Source organism: Gorilla gorilla, chromosome 6, assembly GCF_029281585.2.
Source record: "Gorilla gorilla gorilla isolate KB3781 chromosome 6, NHGRI_mGorGor1-v2.1_pri, whole genome shotgun sequence".
NCBI lineage: Eukaryota > Metazoa > Chordata > Mammalia > Primates > Hominidae > Gorilla > Gorilla gorilla.
Genome location: NC_073230.2, coordinates 114,543,956 through 114,562,778, shown reverse-complemented (window position 1 = coordinate 114,562,778; position 18,823 = coordinate 114,543,956). Strand labels below are relative to the sequence as shown.

At 48.3% G+C, this 18,823-nt stretch overlaps 1 protein-coding gene across 23 annotated transcripts in view; it reads left to right on the top strand.

Annotated features, from left to right (window-relative positions):
- Positions 1-18,823, top strand: part of ATXN7L1 (ataxin 7 like 1) — a 270,331-nt gene that overhangs the window by 248,448 nt on the left and 3,060 nt on the right. For 11 of the 23 annotated variants that reach the window (XM_063708703.1, XM_019031061.4, XM_019031059.4 and 8 more), the window contains 4 exons: positions 2,940-3,132; positions 6,890-7,011; positions 9,060-9,365; positions 12,332-13,668. In XM_063708703.1, coding sequence (XP_063564773.1) covers positions 2,940-3,132; positions 6,890-7,011; positions 9,060-9,365; positions 12,332-13,430 — 1,720 coding nt within the window. In that variant the 3' untranslated portion in view covers positions 13,431-13,668. Of the gene's footprint in view, positions 1-2,939; positions 3,133-6,889; positions 7,012-9,059; positions 9,366-12,331; positions 13,669-16,539; positions 16,615-18,823 lie in introns of those variants that run through there. The other 12 variants (XM_063708706.1, XM_063708705.1, XM_063708708.1 and 9 more) reach the window with 5 other exon arrangements.

Below are 18,823 nucleotides of genomic sequence, written 5' to 3'. Positions count from 1 at the left end.
CTGTTATCACACTTAATAAAATCCAGCTCCTTTTTAATCTATCTCCTGCAGGATAAGGAGGTCCTATCATGATGGAGAGGGCTTCATAGAGAGAGAGCCTGTTGGAAAGTTTGGAAACAAATCTTCATCAACAGAAGATTTGTTAAGTAAATTGTGATATATTCATACTATGGATTACTGGGGAATATTTAAAATGATATAGTTCTATATATGGAAACACGTCCACAACATCACTAGGTTTTTTAAAAAGCATCTCTCAAAATAGTATGTACTACCCACATTTCATGTTCCAGGTGATCATGTGATCCAGTTCTTGCTTTAAAATGCATTTGCATGTGTGTGCCCAGTAACAACGTCTGGAAGGACGTAAATAAAAATGCTAATAACACTTGATCTTGGGTGGCAGAGTTATGGATACTGTTTTTTTTTTCTTTTTTTTATGTTTCAGCCTCATCTAAATTGTTTTATTATTTGGGTCTTCAGCGGTAAGCAGACAATAGTGTTGTTGCTCTTCCTGATACAGAAGAACAGGTATTGAGGAACGTCGGGAGAGATGCGTTCTTTGGCCTGTAGACATGCAGAATGAATGGCAGCTTTGTTTTTATAGTACAGGAAGGTGATAGTCCATTATAAATTGTCATCCCAACATAATTCTTATGACACTGAAAAACTACATGTGGCCTTGTTTTGTTTTTATAGTAAAATATACATAACACAAAATTTACTATTTTTAAGTGTCTAGTTTAGTGGCATTAAGTACATTCACAATGTTGTGTAGTCATACTGCCATCCATCTCCAGAACTTTCTCATCATCTCCAGATGAAGCTGTATATCCACTAAATACTCCCTCCCTATTCCCCGCTCCTTCCAACTCCTGATAACTCTTGTTCTACTTTCTGCCTAAGTATCTCATGTAAGTGGAACCATCCAATATTTGTCCTTTGTGTCTGGCTTATTTCATTTAGTGTGATGCTTTCAAGTGTCATTCATATAGTAGCAGAATTTCATTCATTTTTAAGGCTTGTATAATATTCCATTGAATGGATATACCATATTTTATCTTGTCATCTGTTGATGGACAGTTGGGTTGTTTTCACGTTTGTGGTTTTGTTTTTAAGTGACTATACTTTTGGACTCTGTTTTAAGTTCAAGTATTTGAGACCTGAAAAGATTTCAAAGCAACAAAGTATCCAGGGTGAAAATAAGAGAAAAGGGAGACAGATCAGCAGTGCTGCTTCATGAGACTTGAAGGAGCAGCTTTCAAAGCAGAAAGTAGAAAAACAATTTTTTTCTCTAAAACTTCTTTTTCTCCCTATCTTTGTCACCTCTCCCTGCTCAATCACCTGATGAAAGTGGAGAAGTAGTAAAAGCTAGTAACAGTTAACTGTGACTATTCCTCATCTAACTCTTCTGCTAATGCGGATGTGTTTGATTTTGGTTTTGCCTTGTGTTGTTTTGTTTTTCACTGCCTAGGAAGCAGGTAGTTCTACCTCTTATTGTGACATTGCTTTTTTATAAGCTTAACCATAATTAAGATGACATGTGTTGGGTTGTTTTATACACACATAGAATTCATTCATTGGTTCATTGAAAAAAATAGCACCTACTATGAGCCAATCATGCCCCACAGTGCGTAAAAGGGCTTGTCAAAAAGTAAATTGAAGCTGGGCACGGTGGCTCACACCTGTAATCCCAGCACTTTGGGAGGCTGAGGTGGGCAGATCACCTGAGGTCAGGAGTTCAAGACCAGCCTGGCCAACATGGTAAAACCCTGTCTCCACTAAAAATACAAAAATTAGCCAGGCATGGTGGCGTGTGCCTGTAATCCCAGCTACTCGGGAGGCTGAGGCAGGAGAATTGCTTCAACCTGGGAGGCAGAGGTTGCAGTGAGCCGAGATCACACCACTGTACTCCAGCCTGGGAGACAGAGTGAGAGTGTTTCATAAACAAATAAATAAATAAATAAATGTAAATTGAAACACTCATCCTCAGAAAATACAATTAAACTACAACTCAATATTAAGTAACAGGCATGGGTGCCGAGTAAGGCACTAATGAGTGGCCCATCACCAGGACAAAACTTTTTTTCATGCCAGTATAACAGTTTCCTAAAATCATAGCTTTGTATCAAAGAACGTATGCATAGGACTGCATTTCTTCATTACTGATATTTTTGGTGATTGCCCTGATCTTGTGTACCTGGTTGATCTTCCTGTCAGGTTCCACTTTCAAAGGAAAGCAACTGTATGGCAAGTACAACTTACTTACCTGCAAATGGGTGAATAGTTGTAACTGAATTCATAGAAGACTGGTGTAGGTTCAGTTCACTTTGTCACGTTCACATATCTCATGTTCCACTTACACTGTTGGGCTTTCCCATCATTCCTGTCATCTGCGCCAGGGACAGCAAGTGGGGCAGAACCTAACTTCACTGGGTCACTGGAGAGAGCTGGTCACTGCAAACCCTTCAGCCTTGATTGTTTTCCCTTATGCAAAGTCACCACCAACGTGCCCTCCCTGAGGTATTGGCAAGGCTAATCAGGCTGTTTTTTTTTTGAGACAGAGTCTTGCTCTGTCGCCCAGGCTGGAGTGCAGTGGCACGATCTCGGCTCACTGCAACCTCCACCTCCCGGGTTCAAGCAATTCCCCTGCCTCAGCCTCCTGAGTAGCTGGGACGACAGGCACGCGCCACCATGCCCAGCTGATTTTTTGTATTTTAGTAGAGATGGGGTTTCACCATGTTGGCCAGGATGGTCTCGATCTCCTGACCTCATCATCTGCCTGCCTTGGCCTCCCAAAGTGCCGGGATTACAGGCATGAGCCACGGAACCTGGCATTAATCAGGCTGTTTTCTGAGCACCATTAAACTGGGTGGATCTTGTTACCTCAGAAAAGGTTCATTTGGTTTATTTTGTTTGTTCTCCCCTCTTGCCCTTAGACCATCATCTGCAAATAGCATAAGCAGCAGCACATCTTCAAATCATAGCGGCCACACTCCAGAGCCCCCACTCCCACCGGTTGGAGGTGACCTCGCCAGCCGACTGTCCAGTGATGAAGGGGAGATGGACGGAGCCGACGAATCCGAGAAGCTAGACTGTCAGTTCTCCACGCACCACCCCAGACCTCTGGCGGTAGGCCTCCTTCCGTTCCTTGCCATGCATTCTTCGCCTGTGCTTTGCAGACACTTAGGTGATCATACCAGAGGCATGATCCTTCCTAAGGCAAGGCTGCCTGCGCAGTGTTTTACAAAAAGGCTTACCATGAGTTTGAATGATTGCCTTAGAAATACCCTTGAACATTCCAAAAGGAAAGGAATGGGCTCCCAGCTTATTATAATCCCAAATACTTCCACATACTACTAAAAAGAAAAAAGGGGAAAAAATGGATAATCCCGAGTATTTATGGCCCGCTTTGAAGCGAGCACGCTTGAGAAATAGTGTTTCTGTAAGTGCACTCAGGAGCTGACCCTCTGGCCTTGTCCATCTAAAAACGGAGCCTCTGATGTCCAGGCTTAGCTCGGTTCACCTACTCTGGAAACTGTCTTAGCAGCATGTCAGGGGCCAGCCCTTGTTGGTATTCTCCCCTGTTGGTTCTAAGTGTTACTGTTCTGTGACCGTATGGCACCAGAACTGAGCGTGTGTGTGTGTGTGTTGAAGGAAAGAGGAAGCATTTCAGGTCACCATGATTGCTGATTAGTAAGAAGGGCACTTTCTTTCCATTTCCTTGAATGAGTGCACACTGACAGTTCAGAAGGTCATTGACCCTGAGGTGGGACCTTAGTTTCCCACCTCACAAGAGGCATCCGCTGGAGGCTTGTTTATTGTTTGCGTACGAGCACTTGAGGAGGGAATGCCTGGTGCTGCCATTGCAGAGCCAAATGCAGGGGCCTAGAACATGGGACCCCATGGTGGTTTACTCTGGTGCCAGCCTGAGTCCTGCAGGATCAGCTCTGTCTCTAGACTGTGTAAGTGAAATCCATCCTGGTCCCGCATCAAGATCGAGTGAATCCCTCTTCCCTCCTATCCATGTCATGAACGAAGGCCAAGTTCACTTCCTTTCCTGGGGATAATGCTTACCTGTGGCTCACCATCAGCCTGAGACTTTGTCTCTTGTTTAGTACAGAAAATAGGGACGATTAAGAATGCCTTTGACTGCCAGAAGTGGAACATTCAACTCATCTGGCACAAGCGCTAAGGTCATTTAATTATCTCACATAGCAGGGCGTGTAGAGGCAGGTGCTCCCAAGCTTGGTTCAGCTTCTCCACGATGTCATGGAGCTGAGGGACAATCTCTGCAATTCCCTCTACTTTTCACGCATGGTCCCTGTACATCAGCTGCTGCTCCGATATTACATCCTTACCCAGTAGTGTGCTACTCAGGTTGGAAAGGGACAAACAGAAAAGGGGTCTTCTTCCAAGATGTTGCCTTATGTTAGGAAAGAAAATCTTCCTGTGAAAACCCCAGCAGACTTCCCCTTATATCTACTGGAAATGGGTCACATGCCCCCGCTGGATCAATTCGCAGCAGAGAAGGAAGGGGTTGCAGTGACGCAGGAGGAACCAGCCATGATTCATCCCAAGGTTCTGGGAGGAGACCCGCTTGATTACTGCTCTGTGTCAGATATCAGAATAAAAGTGTGGTTCTGTTAGCAAGGAAAAGACAGAGAGAGGTGGGAGTGGGTGGTAGTTGGTGAGGTTGGCAACCAGTAGGGTCTGCCACGGTGGCCCACGCAGTGAGGATCTACAGCTCTGCTGGAGGCGTAACATGCCAGCCGGGAACTGGAGCCTCTCAGGGCCTAGCCTCGCATCTGTACGGAATCAGATACACAGGTAGCAAAGACAAAACGGTGCCTCCAACTCCTGAGTCTGGAAGAAATATGAGGCTCTGCCAGAAGGCCAGACTCTGGAGCACATCAAGACATTTGTCCAGATGACAACCTGCCAAGCTGCAGTGGATTCGCTAAACTCGGGATGTGGCGCAGCTGTGTGCCCTTAATGTTTTGCTGATTTAAATGGAAAGGCCACAGATTTGTGTCTTTGCTTTGTCCTTTCTCTCATGGCCAGTTGATATATTAAATCATTGTTTGTAATGAATGCTTGCTCGGTGCATCTTTAGCAATTGGGATGAGGGAAGAAATGATGTCTAGACCTGGAACAGCTCCCACATGCTGCCGGGGACCAGCTTCTATGTCGGAAAATTCCCTTTGTATGTTTTCTTCCTTGGTCAGTAAGCACTTAACATGAAGGTGCAGAAAAGTGTTTTTCATCAGCAGTACCAGATTTGATGGGTGACAAGATTTTAATGCGAAACCCCCCAAAACACCAATAGAAACAGAACAAAGGGAAGGTCTTGCATTTCCTCCTGAGAACTGTTCCAAAGTCTGGTTCCAGGACGGGTTTGTGGAATGAGTGCCAATCCAGCCCTGTGTCTGGGAGAGAGGCCAGGGAGCTGCTGGGAGGCCTGGAGGAAGGGGGAGAGCTGCTTTTGAGTTTTAGAGTCATTTGCAGACTTGCCTGAGCCCTAAACCAGCCAAATGTCACCTTCTCTGAGGCTGCTTCTTGCATTTCTGTCTGCTAGCCTTCCGGTTGTCCTAACATCATAATCAAATGTTTATTAAACATCTGAATGCCAATATTTCATCCACATATTTTAAGAGGGATAGTGTGCTTTAAACATTTTGTGGATCCCTGTCTCCCCCATCTATTTGTTAGCCCAAATGCCTACTATCCTCATACTAAGGAGAAGGAAGAGAATGGGCTCCCCTGTCTATACACTGATAGTCGAATCAGGTATGTAGGCATCCTGTGTATAACATAAAACAGCCATGTCATAAGTCCAAGGCAAAATGTAATAAAGCAGGCAATGGGTGTGCCATGGGAATTCACAGTGGGAAGATCACTCAGATAAGAGCCACTGGAAATGAGAGTCTTGATAAGGGAACCAGGAGAGAGAGGGGGGAATTGGGATTGACAAAAAGAAGAAGGAAGGAGACAACAGGGAGAAGGAACAGCAGGAGCAAAAGCTTCAAGGTGGTGCTGTGTCCCAGGACAGCCTACAAAGACTGATTGGAGGCAGAAATGTGGTCGAGACTGGGAAACGAAGGCATTTAGCCTGGCTGGAAGCAAAGTGGCTCTGTTGACATCAGATAGGAAAGGTGGGACCTGGGACACCAGCACAAGCAGTTTCCATTACTATCATGAGAAGCAGGGAACCACCAAGTTCCTTGAGAAAATGTGGCTGATAATAGGACAAACAGATGGTCCTGAAAAGTCACCCTGGGTGTTGGTTGTTGTTTCTTTTTTTTTTTTTTTCTCTGAGACACAGTCTCAGTCTGTCACCCAGGCTGGAGTGCAGTGGCACAGTCTCAGCTCACTGCAACCTCCACCTCCCAGGTTCAAGCTATTCCCCTGCCTCAGCCTCCCTAAGAGCTGGGATCCCAGGCATGTGCCACCATGCCTGGCTAATTTTTGTATTTTTAGTAGAAACGGGGCTTCACCATGTTGGCCAGGCTGGTCTCAAACTCCTGACCTCAAGTGATCCGCCCACCTCAGCCTCCCAAAGTGCTGGCATTATAGGCATGAGCCACTGTGCCTGGCATTATTTGTTTCTTAACCAAAAATGCTGGCTCAATCCCAGAAGTAGAAAACGTAGCCCCTTCTGTGCCACAGAAAATTGAATGTAGCTATTGTTGAGTTGTAATATGAGGTTCTGCAGAAAATCCAGAGCTCAAACTACAGAACTGCAGAAGTATTTTTGGCTTCAGTACGGTTTGCTTCTTTGAGTAAAACTGTGCCCCTGTGTGTTTTTATGTAAATGTTATTTTTCTCTGTATAGTTTATATTAGTTTATTAACCTGTAATCAAAATTAAAATTTTTTTTTCCTCACAGTTTTGCTCATTTGGGAGTCGCCTCATGGGACGAGGGTACTATGTGTTTGATAGAAGATGGGATCGTTTTCGATTCGCACTAAACTCCATGGTAGAAAAACACCTGAATTCACAGATGTGGAAGTAAGTGAGCAGCTTTTGTGCAATATAAGATCCGAGCTGCCCCACAGTTACCTGAAACCTAACTTTCTAAATAAATGTCAGTGGCTGACTTTTCACAGAACAAAATGATTCTGAAGTCAGGATGCTTGATTAATTCTTAAATACCAGCTCTTCTTAATGGTTTGCCTGAAGGTTTTGAGAAACACGAATGATGTGTTACATGCTTTGTCTTTTTTGGAGACCATTTTTGTGTTGGTAATCTCCTAAATGAGAAGGATGTTAGATAATATATTGTCTGTTTACCTATGTTAAAGGGCCTTTTTATTGCTCCTAGAGAATCTAAGGATATTAAGAACATGCTTCTGGCTGAGTGCAGTGATTCACGCCTGTAATCCCAGCGCTTGGGAGGCCAAAGCAGGAGGATTGCTTGAGGCCAGGAGTTCAAGATCAGCCTGGGCAATATAGCAAGACCCCCATCTCTACAAAAAATAATTTTTAAAAATTAGCTGGGTGTAGTGACGCACACTTACGATCCTAGCTACTTGAAAGGCCTGGGGTGGGAGGATCGCTTCAGGCCAAGAGTTCAAGGTCACAGTGAGCTATGATTGTGCCACTGCACTCAGCCTGGGCAATGGAGCAAGACCCTCTCTTAAAAAAGAAAATATATATATATGCTTCTGTTTGTGATGTTAATACTACAATATCAAAACTAAAGATTTCAGCCAGGCACGGTGGCTCACGCCTGTAATCCTGGCACTTTGGGAGGCTGAGGCGAGCAGATCAACTGAGATCAGGAGTCCAAGACCAGCCTGGCCAACATAGTGAAACCCCCGTCTCTACTAAAAATACAAAAATTAGCTGGGTGTGGTGGCGCACACCTGTAATCCCAGCTACGCAGGAGGCTAAGGCAGGAGAATCGCTTGAACCCGGAAGGCAGAGTTTGCAGTGAGCTGAGATCATACCACTGCACTCCACCCTGGGTGACAGAGGGAGACTCCGTCTCAAAAAAAAAAAAAAACAAAAAACTAAAGATTTCATTATGGTTGTGGACCAATTTCTAATTTCTAGTTGTTTGCTGTCCTGTGAAAACATCTGTACACTTGCCAACAGGGCAGATCCTGAGCAAAGCTGTGAAGTTGGTTAAGTTTGTCTTTGGCCCTTCCCGCCTCCTTAGGACTCCCCACCCACCTCTACTTGTACTTCTCTACCCTAAACTCCAACTTAGGTTCCCTTTCTCTTAAGTTCGTTTACTATCCACTTCCCAGTGTACTTACATTTTAATAGGGGATTCATAAACAGGGAAGAAGCCTTAATCTGGAAGAATGCTATTGGTAGGAAATAATAGGCCACTTGATAATGTAAGGCCGGCCCACTGGGTATCCCCATCCCCCACTCCTACAAAGGTGAGCTCTCAAGATATCATCATCCATTGGAGTCATGGATCACATAAATCTGGGCCTAGACAGTCCAGGAAAGACAACAGCTGAGGCCCCCCCAGCTGCCCACTGAGGTCCAATAGAGGCAAGGAAGGGATTCCTAAGAAATGGGAGGGAACAGAAGTCAAAATTTGCCCCTCTTCCAGGATTCCTCCTCTCCCCCAGGCAGCTACGACACCTTAGGCCCCTTTCTGGAAGCCTAAAGAGCTTCCAGACCTGAACTTCTAGGAGAAGTGAGCCCCATTGGTGTCTGAATTGAGCTCTCATGGCAGACTTAGTACTAAATGTTAACATTTACTATAAGGTAGGTAAGGGCCACAAGAGAAGCTTATCATTTCTTCCCATTTAAGTGACTGCCCAGTGTGTGTAAAGGGCACCCTTGATATTTACTTGTGTCCATTCCAAACAGCAACAAATTGGTGCTACACGTGGGGTGACTGTGCTCTCAGTTACTTGGTGATTGAGCCTCTGCTCTTGTTCCCCAAGACGGCAGCCAGCCCTGGTGATCCTCACAGCTCTTTGCTCCCTGTGTTATGGAAGTGTCAATCCCGGACACGTGGAAGGAATGTGTTGATCTGTATTTCACTCCCTGGTGTCCTGTCAGCTCAAGCTCCATATTCCTTTCCTCCTCAGGCACAGAAACCCGAGCCACAGGGCATCAGGTCCCTCCCCCCTGTTCAGGACTTGCCTAACCAATCTGCTGTCACTGAGCAACATTGGGGCTGCCTGGGTGTCAACTCTGGAGAGCGTAGCACCCCGCTACCCTCTCAACCTCGCTGCCCAAACCCCAGGCCCCGGCGGGCCCGAACCTGGAGGGATGGCAGCCGATGGGGGCGTGGAAGACATTAGGAAGAAAAGGAACGGCCAAGACTCTTTTTTCTTTAACAAGCATTTAACTCTGCATCAGGAGCCGCCAACACAGTATTCTCTTTCAGCCAGGTCAGCATCTGGACCTCCATGCCACCTGGCAGGGGAGGTTGGGCACTGTCAGTAATTTATTCGCATCTGTGGGCTTTAGTGTGGGACTTCCCTGGGCCAGTGTGCAAAGCTTAAACCAGGGCACAGCCCAGCAAAGCTGAAATCCACTGCCATTTGGCACCTAGAAAAACACATAAACTGTTTAGCCTTGGCGGGGAAGGGACTCCTGGGGACAGGGAGCTGCCACATGCCCATCACCCTATTTCTCCCCTGCCGTATCTCCCCTCCTGCCCCTGCTATCCACTTGTGAGTAGTGAGGCAAGAAAAGGATAGAAAGTGTGCCTAAAAAGAGCACCCATCCCAATCCTGAGTGTCAGCCAGGTAAGATTTAGGACTTCAACTCTGCTAGTCAGCACAAGTTGAAGTGTGAATTTATACTATTTAATTGGAAAATTATAAATTGAGACATTAAAAATGGATCCCATTCAGGCCGGGTGCGGTGGCTCACGCCTGTAATCCCAGCACTTTGGGAGGCCGAGGCAGGCAGATCACGATGTTAGGAGATCGAGACCATCCTGGCTAACACGGTGAAACCCTGTCTCTACTAAAAACAAAAATTTATCCGGGCCTGGTGGTGGGTGCCTGTAGTCCCAGCTGCTCAGGAGGCTGAGGCAGCAGAATGGCGTGAACCCGGGAGGCGGAGCTTGCAGTGAGCCGAGATCACACCACTGCACTCCAGCCTGGGGAACAGAGCAAGACTCCGTCTAAAAAAAAAAAAATGGAAAAAATGGATCCCATTCAAAGTCATTGATTGGGATCCTCTCTAAATGAGCCATCTGGTATTTGTAAATAACTTTTTATTACAAGTAACTGCCAAACCTCTGCCCACATGTATTTCTATCTATACTTTAGTGTAAGCAAACTTGAGTCAAGGAAAGATGGAGTGGGTTGCCTATAGTACCACAGCAAGGCAACAAAAGCAGCAGGAAAGTTGGGAGGTTCCTCCCCCTCTAAGAAATGTTCCCTGCCCCTGTTAGGAAGGGGTTGTGCAGGGCCAGACAGTTCTAAGGATGTGTGTAGACATTTCCAGTCTGATCATATGGGAGTCCTTGCCCACCATGCATAGTCCCTGACAATATGGGTATGGTGCTGCTGAGAATCCACCTGCTCACCCATCCACCTACCCATTCATCCATCCATTCATTCACTCATTCATTCATTGCAACAAGTATTTATGGGGCACCTTGCTGAGTGCTTACAGGATCTCTTACCTTCTTTAGGCTTGAGAGAATGTAAATTCTCAATGCCATCATGGCCGTTGTGAGTTTGGCAACATTTTTCTCTTATATTTGATCCCTTTGGTCTGACGTTTTCAAGGACAAGGATTCCTCTGGATTCTACCCTAAAGATGGATGCCACAGGCTCCACCAAAGTGCAGGCCAAAAGCAGAATCTTCAGAGAGGAACGCTAGGAGAGACATTTATCTCTCAGCAGTGCCTCTTTCCAGAGTTCCCTGGCACCTGGTCCTGATGCTACAGCTGGGAGAGTGGCCTCCAAAGAAGAGAAAGGACGGTGTGAGGCCCTGTCTTGCACGTGTTCTAGCCCACTGGGGCACGGGCTCTGGGCCTGCTCACCTTCATGTGCTGCTTTCAAAGAAGGAAAGCTAGTTCCTAATCGCTAGTGAGCCCCAGCTACAGTGAAAATGATTTCCCAGGGAAACCGGGAGAGGGAGCAAGGTGAGAAATGGGAAAGGACCAGCTTGAACACATTTACCTAGCTCCCGAGGGCCATGTGCTTTCCTGCAAAATCACGAACAAACGTCCCTGTGGCCGTGTGCCTCCTCCCGGTCCCCAGAGTAGCAGCAGCAGCACCCCAGGCTGTAGGATGGAAGGAGGAGTCACTCCCAGCGCAAATCAGAAGATGGAGTTTGCAGGGAGGCCCCAAGAGTAAGCCACAGCCTAGTGCCGGCCTTGGCTCCAGGGAGTTTGCTCTGAGGTACCCCCCAAGCTCCAAGAAGACCAAAGAAGAAAACAGTGGGTTTCCCCTCCCCTCCTGTTTTTCTCCTCCTGTCCACATCCTACATTTATCTTCAGAACAAACTAGAAATCCCTGATCTCCTTCTCTGGACATATGAGAGTCCCCACACTCACCATTTCCTAACATGAGACAAGAAGACCTGCTAAAGGTCAGCAGCCACACCCCAGACAGCTCCTCTGAGCAAGAGCTAAGATAGAATGGGCTGAATAGGAAAAAACAAAGCTAGTCCTGGGAATGGGCAACTTGCCATCTCACCATTCCCAAACCCCTAACCCTTCACGGCCCAGCCACCAGGAGCCAGCAGCCGCGAGTCAATGTGGAAATGGCTCTCTGCAGAGGGAACCAGAGGCTGCAGACAGCAAAGGCGGGAGGATGCTGGCCTTGGAGAGGGCCGTTCCCCAACTGCCTCCAGCCCAGAGCAGGGTGGGGAAAGCCCCGAGAGTCCCTGGGCAGAAGCTGGAGTGGGTGGAGAGGGGAAGCTCCGGCCCCTGTGTCCAGGTAGCAAAGCCCTGTCCTCACATTTCTTACTTGCAACCAGGACCTACATGTGAAATGATCACTTCTCATTAAAAACCACCTTCATTGCTGCCAAAAAGAGTTGGGGGGTGGGGGCAGTGGTTGAGAGAGGAGAATACTGGGGAGATTTCTATTCTAAATAACATTGACCTTTTATTCATGAACCAAAATCAGGCCTTCTCCAGTAGCCAAGCCTGGAGAAAAGGATCTGAAAGACTGTGCGTGATGAAAATTAGGTTGCTGGATGTTGCAATGGGGGGTGCCATAAGGAGGGGCCATGCTTCAGATTCTCCCATCCTTCAAGGCTCCATTCTCCATAGTCTGGTTCTGCCGGGGTGTCCTCTGTAGCCCTGATGCTCAAACGTCATCGAGCCTCCTGAGCAATGCCAACCCGATGTCTCACTGATTCTCTTTCACTCTTCTCTCATGTTTAGGAAGATCCCTCCTGCGGCAGATAGCCCCCTGCCCTCGCCAGCAGCCCACATCACCACCCCCGTTCCAGCATCCGTTTTGCAGCCTTTCAGCAACCCCAGTGCTGTGTATCTTCCTTCAGCTCCCATCAGCTCGAGGCTCACCTCTTCTTACATAATGACATCAGCCATGCTCTCAAACGCAGCTTTCGTGACATCGCCGGACCCGAGCGCCCTCATGTCCCACACCACAGCTTTCCCTCATGTGGCCGCAACCCTCAGCATCATGGACTCAACCTTCAAGGCCCCATCCGCCGTGTCCCCGATACCAGCCGTCATCCCTTCCCCATCCCACAAGCCATCCAAAACCAAAACCAGCAAATCCTCAAAAGTCAAAGACCTGTCCACCCGTAGCGACGAGTCTCCAAGTAACAAAAAAAGGAAGCCACAGTCTTCGCCTTCCTGCTCCTCATCCTCCTCTTCCTTACAGACATCCCTCTCGTCTCCACTGTCAGGGCCTCACAAAAAGAACTGTGTTTTGAATGCCAGTTCTGCTTTGAACTCCTATCAGGCGGCCCCTCCCTATAACAGTCTGTCTGTGCACAACTCAAACAATGGGGTGAGCCCACTCAGTGCCAAACTGGAGCCCTCAGGACGGACCTCGCTGCCTGGCGGCCCCGCGGACATAGTGAGACAGGTGGGCGCGGTGGGAGGCAGCAGTGACTCCTGTCCCCTCTCTGTGCCCTCCCTTGCGCTCCACGCAGGGGACCTCTCTCTGGCCTCACACAATGCTGTGTCTTCTCTGCCCCTCTCTTTTGACAAATCAGAAGGAAAAAAGCGTAAGAACTCAAGTTCTAGTAGCAAAGCCTGTAAAATCACTAAAATGCCTGGTATGAATAGCGTTCACAAAAAGAACCCGCCCAGCCTTCTCGCACCGGTGCCCGATCCCGTTAACAGCACCTCCTCTCGGCAGGTAAGGGACCTCCTGGCACCGCCTTCACCGGCTCTGGGGGGCAGGGGGAGCTGGGCAGCGCCCCTGCTTAGCCGGGCGGCTCCGACAGGTAACACAAGCTTGATTCCTTTTCTCGTTTTCCCCGAAGGCAGTTTTCACCCTCTGCTTTGAGAGCACTTTACTGAACAAGTACTTGATACCACACTCACTATATGCTAGACACTGTTCTCGGCACTTTACGGTTATTACCTCACTGAGTCCTCATGACACCCCAGTGCAGTGGGTGCAGTTATCACTTTACAGATGAGTAAACTGAGGCACAGAGAGATTCTGAGTTCCCCACTCCACATCGGTCAGTTTTATCTTTTGAGGTTCTGAGAACATTGTCATTAAAGAGTTCTGTTGCTAAGAGGTTTGATCTGATCTGTTGGAACCCCCTTAGGAAGAGCTTGAGGCCCAGGCAGGTTAAATGCTGACCCAGGGTCCCACCTGGGAGTGGGAGCGCCTGTGCCCAGCTCCCAGGTGACTGTCCTTCCCACTTTCCTAGGCTGCCTCGACCCCCACCTCCTCCTAATAGAATTCTTTCCTTCCTAAAGAAAAACTGCAACTGTCACCAGCTGGCAAAGAAGTGTTCAATGCCATGGTGCAGATAGGAGTGTGTATGGTGAGGAAGCTGAGAGAGTGTGGTACAGTCTGGGAAGGATACATGTTTCTTTCCCTTGAGCTCTGTTCTCATCCCTGAGTCTAGTCCTTCTCCTCCGGCTGGGGGGCTACTTAGGAAAGCCCACGACCACCCCCGCCCCGGCCTCTGGGGGCCAGTTGGGCGTATAGATGAGGGAGCAGACGTGGGGAAGGGCCTGGCCTTGGATTCTCTGGGGAGCCGGGTCTGACGAGAGGGCCGGCCAACCTGCCCGGGAGCCTGGACCCATCAGGGCAGTGTGTCCAGAGACCGTTACACAGAATCAAGGGAACCAAACCCCAAGCCCAGCCCCATCTAGGGTTGAGGACTTTGGAGCAATGGGAGGCAGTTGTTAAAAGATGTTTTAATGTTTTATGTCACCACTTATGAGACTTGTTATAACCTCATGAAGAGCACAGCCTGAGGGGGATTCACAAATCACAAACACATGAGAAACAGCAAGTTTGGAACCCAAGGGCCAGACAAGCTGCAAACCGAGGCCAAGGTGAGAGGAGCGGGAGACACAGGTCCTCTCGCTCGAGCTGAGGGCACTGTTCTGACTCCCCACGGCCAGAGGTGTGAGGGAGGGGAGCTGGCACCCACAGGGCTCTCCCTGGAGGCTAAACTGCTGGTGGGTGCCACCGCCAGGGCCCAGGATGGAGGGCAGAGCCAAGGCCTCTCAAGTTTGAACGTGTACACGAATCCCCCGGGGGGCTTGTGAACATGCAGATTCTCAATCAGCAGGTCTGGGCGGGGCCTGGGAGTCTGCATTTCTAACAGCCTCCCAGACCACGCCTTGAACAGCAAGGCCGTGGTATGTCACTCATTTTAGATACAGTCCCAGCAGCTAACACGTAGATGATGGGCTCTGTTCCAAGCACTTCAGGTGTATTAACTCTTTTTATAATTACTTGCTGTTACTCTCCTTTTACAGATGGGTGAACCAAGGCACAGGAGGGTTAAGCAAGGCACCCAAAATCACACAGCGCAGCAGTAGTTAGGCTAGGATTTAAACCCAGGCATTTTGGCTCTGGAGTCTGGCCTGTTAGCCTCCATGCCATTAACAGAGTCCCTCTGTGTTGAGTAGATGTGGCTCTGTTGATACTTTGGTCTGCAGGACTGTAGGAAATGCTTAGTAAATGCTGAGTCAGCCAGAAGCGGTGGTGAAATGAGCAGCCAAGTGCTCATCAGGAGGGAATTCAAAAAAACGGATGCATTTAACGGCTGCCTTGGATCTGGTCAGCATTGGTTCTCTAACGCAGGTGATACCTTGGTGCTTGTCAGCAGGGCATTAAGAAAAGGCTTTATCACTGGTGATTTCCAAGTATTCAGTAAAGGCAAAGGCCCTTGGGATCTGTGTTAATTCTGCTAGGAGATTGGGGTGGGGGCAACGCATGAGATTGAGAAATCCAAGATAAACCTTTGCTTTGAGAACAATTTGGGGATCCATTTAATTGTATCTGGTTGGTATAAGGCCAGAAGTTGCCACAGGGCTATTAAACTGAATAAAAAATCAAGACTGTGAACGTAGCCAGGTGTGGTGGCTCACACCTGTAATCCCAGCATTTTGGGAGGCCGAGATGGGTGGATTCTCTGAGGTCAGGAGTTGGAGACCAGCCTGGCCAACATGGCAAAACCCTGTCTCTATTAAAAATACAAAAATTAGCCGGGTGGGGTGGCACGTGCCTGTAATCCCAGCTACTCGGGAGGCTGAGGCAGGAGAATCACTTGAACCCCAGAGGCAGAGGTTGCAATGAGCCAAGATCGTGCCACTGCACTCCAGCCTGGGCGACAGAGTGAGACTGTGTCTCAAAAGTAAATAAATAAAATAATGTAAGGCAAATGTCTTTACATAAAGGCGAGTTAATGGAGAAGAGGAGCGGTTTATAGGATGAAAGTTCAAGCTGCCTTTGCAGACTAGACAGGGACTGGTTAGTGCCTGGCATCAGCTTCCCCAAGGACCAGGCCCATTGTGTGAAGGACAGTCCCAGAGGAAGGGGAAGGGCACAGTGGCCACACCCGCATGCATAGCGTTCCTGTCCTCCCTCCACATGAAGGAGAAGCCCAGCACCATCGTGCTATTTTCCTAAAGAACAGTTGCGTGTGCGTTACATCTCCTAGCCGGGAAAACTGACCCAGCAAAAGATCCAGGTGTTCTATCTGCAGCCAGGCTGAGGAAGTCTGGGCTGGAAACAAGATGGGTTTGGGACGGAGGGTCAGAGGTATATGAGCTGTGTGACCGTTTGGCCACAGGTAGAAAAGCCCAGCCTCTGCTGAGTGAAGCTCCCAGGAGGGGCCAGGCATCTCCACCAGTTGCCTTTGTCCTCATCCTTCCCTGTTCGGTCCCGGCCAGCTAGGGAGCAGTATGAGGAGTCCCCACAATTCCACTTTTCCTCTGGGAAGGAGAGGGCATCCCTCAAGGCACCCTCTGCAACATTTTCATTTTCTCTGCCACTTAAGATGGAAACACGAGTTCCGAGCCAATCTGAGGGAATGAAGGACGCATTGTGCAGCCCTTCTTTCGCCTAGAACATGTGGCATCGGCGGGCCCTTCCCAGGCTGGCTCGTGTGTCTGAGTGGGGCTTCAATGGTGTCTTTCAGGTTGGGAAAAATAGCAGCCTAGCTTTGTCACAATCCAGTCCTTCAAGTATATCCAGCCCAGGACACAGCCGACAGGTAAGTTACTGAGGGTGGGGGCGGGGCAAAAATTCATATGGTCATCAGCAGAGTGGAAAGAGTTTGGACATTGGGGTCAGACCCTGATTCAAACCTTATCTCCAGTTAAGAGCATGGCTACCTGGCTTCCAAACCTAGGCCTTCTAGTTAGCTGTGTGCCCTTGGGCAAGTTACTTAACTTCTCTGTGCTTCCATTTCCTCTGTCTGTAAAGTGGGGATCATACTGGCCCCTACCTTCTGTGGCTTTTGTGAGGATTAGCCTATTCATGTAAAGCCACTAGAAAATGCCTGGCACACAGTAAACCCACAAGTGTTAGCTATTATTACCAGCTGTATGAGCGTATGCACATTACCTCTCTGAGTCTCAGTTTTTTTCATTCGTTAAAAGGCAAAATTGATGCTTCCCTCCTAAGGCTATTGTGAAAATTAAAGAAGATGATTTGATTAAAGGGACTTGCGGCCGGGCATGGTGGCTCATGCCTGTAGTCCCAACACTTTGGGAGGCTGAGGCAGGTAGATCACAAGGTCAGGAGTTCGAGACCAGCCTGGCCAATATAGTGAAACACCGTCTCCACTAAAAAATACAAAAATTAACCGGGCGTGGTGGTGCGTGCCTGTAGCCCCAGCTACTCGGGAGGCTGAGGCAGGAGAATTGCTTGAACCAGGGAGGTGGAGGTTGCAGTGAGCTGAGATTGCACCACTGCACTCCAGCCTGGGTGACAGAGTGAGACTGTGTCTCAAGAAAAAAATTGTAAAAAAGGTACTTGCCAGCCAGGCATGATGCCTCACCTATAATCCCAGCACTTTGGGAGGCCGAGGCAGGAGGATGGTTTGAGCCCAGTAGTTTGAGACCAGCCTAAGGAACATGGTGAGACCCTATCTCTACAAAAATTTTAAATAGCCAGGCATGGCAGCAGATGCCTATAGTCCCAGCTATTCAGGCAGCTGAGGCAGGAGAATCACTGAAGTCTGGGAGGTTGAGGCTGCAGTGAGCTGTGATTGCACCTTGCACTCCAGCCTGGGCAACAGAGCGAGATCCTATCTCAAAAAAAATTTTTTTTAGGCCAGGCATGGTGGCTTATGCCTGTAATCCCAGCACTTTGGGAGGCCAAGACAGGCAGATCACGAGGTCAGGAGTTTGAGACTAGCCTTGCCCACATGGTGAAACCCCGTCTCTACTAAAAATGCAAAATTAGCTGGGCATGGTGGTGTGCACCTGTAATCCCAGCTACTCAGGAGGCTGAGGCAGGAGAATCACTTGAACCTGGGAGGTGGAGGTTGCAGTGAGCCAAGATCGCACCATTGCACTCCAGCCTGGGCAATAGAGTGAGACTTTGTCTCAAAAAAAAAAAAGAGGAGGGGGAGGCCTTGCCCATGGTGTCTGTCCATCAGCACTCTCTCAAAAGCCTCTGATGAGCTGCAGCCACCATTCAGGATGCAGTTTCATGGCAGCAGTATTCAGGGTAGACTTAGTAGTTTTTATAAACTTGATGTATAAGAGTAGTCGGTGTGTACACCTGTGATAAATGATTTTCTCAATGGAGTGTGTGCATATGTGTCTAGGGAGGACCAGGAAGGATTGGGGGGTGGGGTTTTGCCCCTTACACATGATTGGAAAATGTGTGGGTGTGCGTGTGGGTGTGTGTGTATATATAACCGTGTTGTTATGTTGCCTTAGATGTACCGCATGTTTTGTAGACACCAAATAACAAAATAGCAACGTGTGTGTATTTTGCCCTTTGGGATTTTCTCACAAATCTTGGGTAGAGTTTGGGTAAAGATTATGGGGAAATGGTTTTTGTATCCCCAGGCCAGGGAGAGTCTCCTCACCATTTTGAGTCCTTTTTGTGCCAGAACACTTGCAGCCCGTCATGTGTGCTGGGGTGGGAAGGCACATTTATACTCAGGCCATCAGCCTCTGTTGATGGGGCCTCTTGTAGAGGTTGTCATGTGTACCTACAGACTACACTTCACCCTCACCAAACACAGCCTGCATGTGCCCATAGCTCCGGGTACACCTGCTGGGAACCCAAAATGCCAGCAATCAGCCCTGACAAACACAATAATGGCCACCACTTGTGTAGCACTCTCTGCCTGCAGAGAGAGGGCTACATGCTGTGTCCTTTACACACACTACACACATTTAAACCTTTTCACAACCCTGTGAGGGACAAGATGATTACAGATGAAGATGGCTACACTAAGAAGC